A 9797-nucleotide genomic window follows, 5' to 3' on the forward strand; every position below is an offset into this window, starting at 1 on the left:
TATATAAACATTTTTATGTTTAAGATTTTATTTCACTTATGCACTAACCATCTTACAGATTCTGAAAGGGTAAAGTGATAGTCATGTCACTGTCCATATGGCTGCATGTATTCTGGCCTTGGGGGTTGTGAATAGTCACACGTATGACAGCAGAGAGAGGCAATTTCAGGTCAGTGGCAGCAGGGCCGAGGAGAGGGCAAGGGAACATCAGGGACAGCTCTCTAACCTTTCACTCCAAACAGTTATTCAAAACATCCATTTCTAACAGCTCCCAGCATTAAAATCCTTCCATTGTGATTGCCACTCACTGTAGCACCAAAAAACAACCTTTGGGATACTTAAACTCCTTTAAATATGAAGAGTGGTGTGTCGCTGTCTATTATTGTACCTTTGATGAGCTGTATATTTCATAAACAATCATTCTTTTGAACAGATTCTTTTGAATGTTTTAGTCAAACTGATTTGCAAAGTGTTGGTAATGTACTCTGTATTTAACACTGCAGGCTTCCAGTGGTTATGGAAAACTTATCAGTGAATGTTAAAAACTGGAAATACCAGTGAATTTGTAGGGATGAATGGACTTAGCTTTAATATATTTTATTGGTGTTCATTGCTTTTTGTGAGTGCAGTCTCTATAAACTCGTTTTAAAACATTAATAAAATATCCAGTAATCCTGAACAGCTGCAAAAGTAATGGAAAAAATCATAGAAATCCATTTGTAAACATTGGCAAAGTTTTGTGATAAACAGTGATAAACAGCAGCATTTCATAGACTACAAAACTATATCAAAAGACATTTAAAATGCTGCTGGAAACACGTTTGAATGATGACTCAAATGAGTTAAGTGGTTAACTGGTTCCTTGAATAAGCCGACTTACCAAAATGAATCTGATCTCCCAATGCTATTCTTCAGGGCTCTTTTTAATAATGTACACAAAGAAGCTTTTGTAAATGTAGTTTTTATTGTGTTTTTTCTTTAAGCTTGTGGCCTCAGTGATCAACAAATCCAAAACAGAGCTCCAATCAACAGTGCTTTATCAGAATAATGTTCCAAACTCTCCCTCGATTTGATTGCTTCCATTGTTATGTAGATGGTGGGTCTGGTGTGACTAAAAAAAGCTTTAGAGATAGCCCTTTTAATTGCTATCTCGTCATTTGTCAGAAAAGTTCTCATCTCTCCGTATCTCTCATTTCCTCCTTTATGCGCCAACAATCGCCTAATCTGGAAGCATTCAATTTGGAGGAGGCTATCATCTCCTCTCACCGCGCCCTTTCCACCGCAAAGGATTTTCCTCTTAACGAAGTGGTTGCTATTTCGAGAAAGCATTCATTAAGACCGACGCTCCTTTGTTTAGGGAACAATGAAAGTTTAAAGTCTTGCGAAGACTCTTGTGTTAAATTACGCCAACTCTTGTGGTAGATTTAGGGTTGCGACGTACTGGGTCTCTGTGTGATTCTTGCCAACAGCGAGAGCTTGGAAAGCAACTCAGTGCTAAGTACATCATGTGTCATTTAGTTAAAGCACTATTTGGAAAATCAATAAGATTGTAAAGTTGAAGAACAGCTCCTTTTGTTCATAATCGTAGCAGGAGGACGCAAAGTGGATTATCAGGTCATCAACCTGACCAATATCTCTTTAATCCTGTAAGTTAGTTCATTGGATATCAAAGCTGAATATATGGAGATATGAGTTCTGCTTTTACCACGGTAACTGCTGCCGAAATAAATGCTTTAATGTGGGGTGTAAAATCAATACTCTATTTGCAATAGGGGTTCTCGCTCTATGGATGAGCCAGCATTGGGAATGGGCCAGTCTGCTTGCCTGATTTGAGCTTGTTAAGGGGAGTCACTGCTGGGCTCCTGATGGGACGACTACAGGCCAAATGTAAAGGCTCTGGTGTGCCGCTTTACACACAAACATATGTTTATACACACACGCTCAAGCTGCTGCGCCTCTCTTCCCATACGTAATTACACAATCTGCCTCGTATCTGATGTCACAAAGCATTTTTATAATGTACATGCACTCTAAATGTCAAATTGCCTGCATCAAAGGTCTGTTTCCTTTAATGATTATTCTACAATACCAGTTAGAACTAAATCACAGGGGTGTTGCTTACACAGATGAGCTGTTATGTGATATTGATTACTTTAGTTTGTTGCAGGTATTCATTTTTTTCCGAACGTGCGATACAAACATGTAGGTCAGAGGGACTCCGCTGGGAATAGGTTTATCCAGCGATTTTCCCCGGAAAGTACGTATAGGGTTCAAGAGATTCTGTGCAAACTGCCTTTGACAGCAGCGTGCTGTGACAGCTTTATTTAAGTGGATATGGTTTTTAAGTCTCTGTCCTAGATATTACAACTCAAGCAGACCTGGATCCATGCTGTTATTTTCACCAGAGACAATGACAGCTTAATCTTTATTTCTGTACTTTTATAGTCGCAGTTACATTTTACATGTATGCATCTATCAGACACTTTTATCCAAAGCAAAAACAATACAACATAAATTATTCATAATTTTTGGTGGTTACGGTAGAGGTTTTTTTTTTTTTTTTTTGATGTTTCTTGAAGGTAGCAAAGGATCAGAGTTGGCAAATTCATTCTGCCTAGGTTTGAGAAAATAATTGTGTGCCTTTTATATTTATTTATATATTTGTTATATTTCATAAAAATATTTTTGATAAAAATAGAGTAAAAACTGTAAAATTATGAGATATTATTACAATTGAAAATAACTGTTCTATTTTTATATATTTAAAATGTAATTTATTCATGTAATGGCAAAGTCTTTAGTGTCACTTCCTTCAGAAATCATCATACTATGCTGATTTGGTGCTCAAGAAACATGTCTTATTATTATCAATGTTGAAAACAGTTTTTTTTTTCCCCAGGATTCTTTGAATAAAAAAAAAAAACAGCATTTCTTTGAAATATAATTTTTTCAACAATGTAAAGGTACTGTACTTTTCATTAATTTAATGCATCCAAGCTTATTTCTAGAGTGAAAGTATAAAACGGTATAAAGTATACAAGTATGTAATTATTAAAAAGTATAAAACATTTTATAAGTCCTGTTATTTCTCAGAGTTTGTTTTTAACCCATAACAGCATCATATGTCACTGTAAGAAAAAATCCATAGAAAAGATTATGGGCATTTCTTTTAATCCTAAAACAACACAATTTAATGCGTAATTCAAAATAAAAGAAAAACACTTGTAAAAAATCAATAAGGATAGTTCCTTCATATTAACAGAACGTTGTGCCAGACAGTTGCATTGTCTTCAGAAGAATGATTTGTAAACCTGCCTGCCTGAACCATATTTAGTTTCACCCTCAGGGGTTTTTTTTTTATCTTCTCCGTATGTAAATCTATAACCTATCCCTCTGTTGAAGCTCTGTACCTGAGGCCACACTTAGTAAGCCACTAGTGACATTAACTGCTAATTCACTCCCGCACACACAGAGCTCATTGTAGACCGCTGCTACTCCAGCCATGCAGGGTTCATGAAGGGTTAAGCATATTCGTCTCCTTATAGAAACAAAGCAAATAGTGGCACCAGGTCTTGAGGGTGAAATCACAGAGATATGCCTGCCCTCTGTACACAAGACACGTGATGCTAATGCAGGAAGCCCTCAATGAGCTCCATTGTGCGCTTTTGAGATAGCGAACACACCGTCTGCACCGGATAGAGCTGCTTGTGTGTGCTGTAACTTCTTTGGTATCTCATCAGGAAAATTGCCACATCAGATGTCCAGATGATCACTTGATAACGCATGAATTAGAGGGGAAATTAAAAACCCCTTCAAGGTTGCCAGAGATTAATGTCAAGAGCGAATCTTTCAGAGTTGTTTTCCGAATAGCTCATGATAAGGACTGTTTTATTAAACGCCTGCTGTAACACTTAAACCCACGTATAAAATCAACACTAGATGACCTTTCAAAAAGATTTACCAGAGCTGTTTTGTTATGAGATTTAAGACAAAGTTCAGTCAAGTGTTTAGTATGAAATTAATTTCCTTTGTAAATTCCAGCTTTTGAAAACAATTCCGTTCTGGAGGACACCCACATTAGAGATTTGATTTGATAAAGGCATGTACGTGATCCTGTTAAATCCTCACATCTGCCCTCACAGTATTTTCAGCTCATGTTTTCTCTCTCTGGGCTCGGCCATAGGGTGTTTCTCTGAGGTCAGGGCCCCGGGAGGCTGCCGTAAGCTTCTCTGATAGGATCCACTGCCTTGGCCATCCGCTCTTTCAGGATCAATGCCAGTCACCGCTTCTACTCACTTTCTGATAAAGCAGTCACACACACATAGAGACATCAGATGGCCACCCATTGCTGTTTCATTCCCAGAACACAGTGCACCGCTGTCCATTCCCCCTCTTTCTCTTTCAGCGGCTGACAGCTACATTAGTCTGCCTCCGAAAAGTAAAAGGTATTGCATTTTTTCCCTCTTTTTTTCGGTTGAGACATATGGGTTTGGGTTTGGGGGTGTCATGGAAGGCATTTATCTTGGTGAGATAGTGATTTAATTTTAGGTGATGTATAACCAGCCTGTTGCCGTGGTGATGCTCCGAGGGAGGTGATCAAACCTGTTTTTCACAAACTCATAGAGACATATATATATTTATATACACACATCGACCTCACGTCCCATGACTCGAGCGCATATCTCTGTATTCCAGAGTGGAAATGTCCGGAATGTAAGTCATTTATCATCACTGACATGGCTGGTGTTTACATGTCCCTGAGAGAGACAGGGACAACAGCCCACAACTGAGAATTAATAAACACTGATACACTGACACACATTCTGAGTGCTCATATTTTTGGGAGTAGTAACCAAGGCCTTTATTGTTTTTTTTGTTTTTTTTTTCAATTTATACATTGTTTGCATCCTCGTTTACTCCTATGCCCATTTTGCATCAATGTTGTTATTGGTAACTGAAACGATTTTTTTTTTTGGCAAATAAAATAAAACACGTTTTGATTCATTCTGTCAAATACGGACTCTGTCTTTACATTTATTTTGAAAGATGAAGCTCGCGATTATGGTAAGGGGCGTTACATTTCCGACGAGTGCTTGCGGTGTTCGGCCAATCACAATGCACTGGGTCAGCTGCCCAATCAGAGCAGACTGCGCTTGTCGGAAGGAGGGACTTTGTAGAAAACGAAGCGTTTGAGAGAGGCGGGGCATAGAGGACCTACAGTAATGTACAGTATTTGAAAAATAATGTGTTTTTTGAACATTAAAGCATGTCAACATATTCTGTTACACCAAATACACAAAATAATGATCTTTAAAAAAGCATCATATGACCCCTTTAAATAAAATAAAAATGAAAATATAAAAAAGTACTTCAAAGTATTAATAAATACTATAATAGTATATAAATAACACTAAAATAAAACTGTTTTGCATGTCAAAAATGGCTGAAGCTGAGTTTATTGCCCTTTGCTAAGCTCCACCTCCTTTGGTTACTGTTGCTATAACAGAAACCGGAATGAACTGATGATTTATTTTTAACTTGTTAAATTGCACATAATTGCTAATAATACAGCTTGTATTGTTTCTTGGAACCTTGTTACGCATTTCAACACACACGCACACGCACACATACAGGTGCATCTCAATAAATTAGAATGTCGTGGAAAAAACTTTAAAATTGTGTGCAGAACCAGAAAAAAATACAGGTCCTCCATATACTTACATTTGAAAAGAGTAAATGCGAATGTGAAAATTGCAGACAGCATAAATGATGTTATGCAATTCTAACATTTGTTTTGCAGGTGTACAGTTATCGAGAGAGAAAATAATTTAGACCTTTTTCTGAAATTGTCGCTAAACTGTTTTTAATAGTGTTTATTTGCATTTAATTTGCTTAAACGTGAATGTTTATCATTAACACAACATCTCTCTGGGTGTTAACATAATGGCCTGTTTCCTGCTATCTGAGGCACTGGAAGCCCGCTTAGCATTCAGCGTCTGTAAATGAACCTATAAGCCTCCGCTCTGGAGACCTACTTATGCTTGGCGTAGGATCATACACACACTGATATGCCCCTTTAACAAGGGCAAACATGGTGTACACCACCAGAATCATATGCACCAACTAATCAACAGGCACATTTGACACGGTCATTTTACCCCAGCGGTCACGTTTGGATTCGTTCCGTCAAATCCGCGCTTAGACATTCTGTCAAATGAAGCAAGGGTCGCTAAATTGTTGAACTCTCGGTGACCTGTGAGTGATGTATTTAGGTCAGAGGATTGAGATGGATATGACAGAGCTTGTTAACCGAGACTCAACAAGGCACTGGAACATTTTTGTGTTTTTTTCACTCTGTCGCTATATTTCAGATATCGGTTTGCATATGATGCCCTGTGGTAGATTGGTGGCAGCAGTAGTATAACTTATGGCTATTAGTGTGTTTGTAAGACTAAAATTCTCTTTCAAAACCTGGTTGCTGCATTGTTGCCTATTATCTACATTAGGAGCAAAGGTACAGTGTACTTAACAGCTTTAATGAGGAAAAGAACTACAATCCCATGAGAAAAAAAAAATCTTAATCAAATGAAAAATTATACATAAATACAAAATTGTTGATTTAAAGATGTTAATTGCATATATAGAAACAACATTTTGTTTATTGCAAAATATGCATATTTGTACAAATGGGCATGTAGTTTGAAAGTGTAGGGAGAATCATGCAGAACCATGGGTAATGTAGTTTTTCACCAGGAATTTTGTTCTTGAACAGTTATTTTAAAAAAAAAAGTTAAAATAATGTGGACTAGAAGCTTCAACGAAAGCAATCAATTAACAACCTTGTTGCTCGCAATTGGTCTGTTTTTAAAGTTTCATAGGATATTGCTAAAAATCTATTCACCAATTGAGAAAATGAATGGGATTTTTTACTTCCAGAACCTGACTGTTGTACTCTATACAGTTTGGCATTAGCACACTGCTAAGATAACATGTTAATCTAATAGAAATAAAAAACACCAACAACAGATACCAAACACAAATATTGAGTGAAGCGGTGACAAAACTAATTAAATGTATGTCCACTTTTTTGCAAAGGATATAGACGGTGCTGTATTAGCATCTAACTAAAATGAGACAGCATAATTTTCTGACCTACATTTTGGACCCTTTCTGTCAGAAATGCACTTCTAAATGCTTTAAGTTTTGTAATTGTTGGAAGTTAATGGCCTTACACATGAAGAAAACTACGCTAATGTTTACATGTGTGAGTTTCTTAGGTTAATCAGTAGATTAATACTTGTCTGACTCGATCATGCTTGTAATGAGAGGGCAGATGTGGTGTGCTCAGGTGACTAATACTTTGTTTTCTCAGTTTGGGTTCTAGAGTCATTTGTAAGACAAACTAAGTGCACTTTTAGACGTTAAAGATTACAGGACATCTTCCTCTCGCTACCTGCCACCCATCACAACAGGTGCTGTGCCCTCCCTTCGGTTCTCACAGACTGTCCTGCCCGCCCATCATGGCAACAGAGCTCTCTAATTGGTTCTCAGTGGATTAGCCAGGGTTAATTAACTGCTGTCTTTGATGGTGGAAGGCTCTGATGAAGGTCTGTCATGCTGAATAATGGGGCTGCCTGGGAGAGAGGCTGAGAGTGTGGCCAGGGTTTAGCCTTCTCTTTTCTCTCCTTCATTCCTGTGTTTCAGCATCTCAGCTATAAAGGATTAATGACACCATTACCATGATTTATTTATTTTGTGGATTTGTGTAGAATCATCAATCTGTTAGGACATTTTTATGTTTTTTCCCCTTCCATCTAGGCTGATGGTAAATCTTGTGTTTTTGTCTCTTTTTTTCTTTCTATCTACAGGCAAGCCCGTGATGATTATTACAGAGTACATGGAGAATGGATCGTTGGATACTTTCCTGAAGGTGAGGAAGGCAAAACGCCTGTGGCACAATTCCACACCGATGTTCGCATGCCATTTAAGATGCTGCCTTACATTTAATTACCTACAGCCAATAAACGAGCATCGCTCAAGGGTATAAGCCACGGATACCTCCCTGAAAGTCTATTACTGGAGGGAAATTAAGCATGGAATGGATGCCCGGTGCAGGCAGTGCGATTCAGTTGCTCACTGTCCTCAAATCCTGTCTGTTGTACAGCAAACGTGCCAAGGTTATAATAATCTGAGTTTTGGAATTTGCAATACTTTCTGAAAATTCAGTTTTGTTTTAGTTAGTTTCAATACAGTTTTTGTTTCATGAAATATTCTTTTTTCGTTTTTATATACTTATTTTTAGTTCAATATTTTCTCCCAACTCAACAGAATATTTCCAAAAATATATATTTTTGGTGTTATATTTTACTTTATTTTTCGGTGAAAGTTTTGTTGACATTTTATTTCTTTTTTATTTATTTGCAATATTTTTTTTATGATTATATTATTTTATTTCTGCTTACAAAAAGTAGTTTTTGCCTTTGTTTTAGTATTCAATAATAACACTGGAGCATGTATTCAAGTGAACGTGTTGCGAATGTGTCTCGTATAGAGACAGGAAGTGAGTAAATGAACTCTGTAGATTTATAATAAAGGTGCACTCTCTCCACCAAGCTGCCATAACGTCTCCTCCGCAATCCTCGCTAATTTATTGCCGCCTTTGTCACCCAGCGGATCAGGCCACGAAGTTTTATTACACGCAGCACAGATACGTTTTCCTTTAAGTCAGGACTCTTTTTAATTGCCTACACTTTGAGAAAATGAAAATGAAATCTAACACCCCCACCCCTAAAAAAGGGCCTGTCTGAGACTTTCGATTTGAGAAAATGAAAATGAAATCTAACACCCCCCACCCCTAAAAAAGGGCCTGTCTGAGACTTTCGATCTTTCTGCAGCGTACATAATGAATCCCATAAATACACCCTTAGCCCACATAAAAAGCTAATATAATTATGGGGTCAGTTTTATGGCTAATAGCTCATAGTTCGGCCACCCAGCTACATGTGTTTAATTAGAGGACAGATCAGTTAAGCATCACTTACTAGTACAAAAACAAATGATTTTTCTCTGAGATGTCTCTATTTCTGCCTCTCTCTGCTCTTCCTGTAAGTAGCGTGGCTTCTGACACTAGATTGATAACAACCAGTTGATCAGACCAGACGATCAATCAGCAGCCACATTTCACAAAACACAGTGTAATTAACTTACCCACATTATGATGCATGAAATACTATACGAGCGCATGTTTCAGATTGATATTGCTCGGAGGGACAAAAGTGGGGGTTTTAACAAGATTAGTGTACGGCCCAGATATGGAGATTAAGACATTGGGCTAATTGCTCATTGCGAAGATTGTTTTTGAGGCATAATGGATGTCCGGGCTCTTTTGTTTAGCTAACAGAAGCACCAAATCCAGATGATTTCACATTAATTAAGGCCTGTAAACATTTGAGCAATTATGGCAGAAAGAGCAGTAAAACCAGAGGTCAGACTCTTTTACATAATGAATCAGAACTCAGGGCAAAACCATTGGAACTGTGAAAATGGAGTGTTTGAAAAATGCATGAAGGCTGAATAATGTAATGTAAAAATGTTAACAAAAGATGAAATGTAACATAGCAACTAAAATATATAATGCTAAAGATATATAAATATAATCATTTAATTTGAATTATTGTCTGAGTAATGTAAATTTTTTACAGAAAATCTTCAGATATTGCTAAGCTAATGTAATCTATAAAAACATTATTTAAACATTTAAATATATATATATATATACATATATATATATATATGCA

The 9797-nt window shown here is 37.1% G+C and overlaps 1 protein-coding gene across 1 annotated transcript in view; it reads left to right on the top strand.

Annotated features, from left to right (window-relative positions):
• LOC107748937 (ephrin type-A receptor 3-like) overlaps nucleotides 1–9797 on the top strand; it is a 70989-nt gene that overhangs the window by 46067 nt on the left and 15125 nt on the right. The window contains exon 16 of the mRNA XM_016563953.1: nucleotides 7869–7930. Within this exon, the coding sequence (XP_016419439.1) occupies nucleotides 7869–7930 (62 nt within the window). The remainder of the gene's footprint in view (nucleotides 1–7868; nucleotides 7931–9797) is intronic.

This window comes from Sinocyclocheilus rhinocerous, unplaced genomic scaffold (assembly GCF_001515625.1).
Source record: "Sinocyclocheilus rhinocerous isolate Xijiao unplaced genomic scaffold, SAMN03320098_v1.1 scaffold440, whole genome shotgun sequence".
NCBI lineage: Eukaryota > Metazoa > Chordata > Actinopteri > Cypriniformes > Cyprinidae > Sinocyclocheilus > Sinocyclocheilus rhinocerous.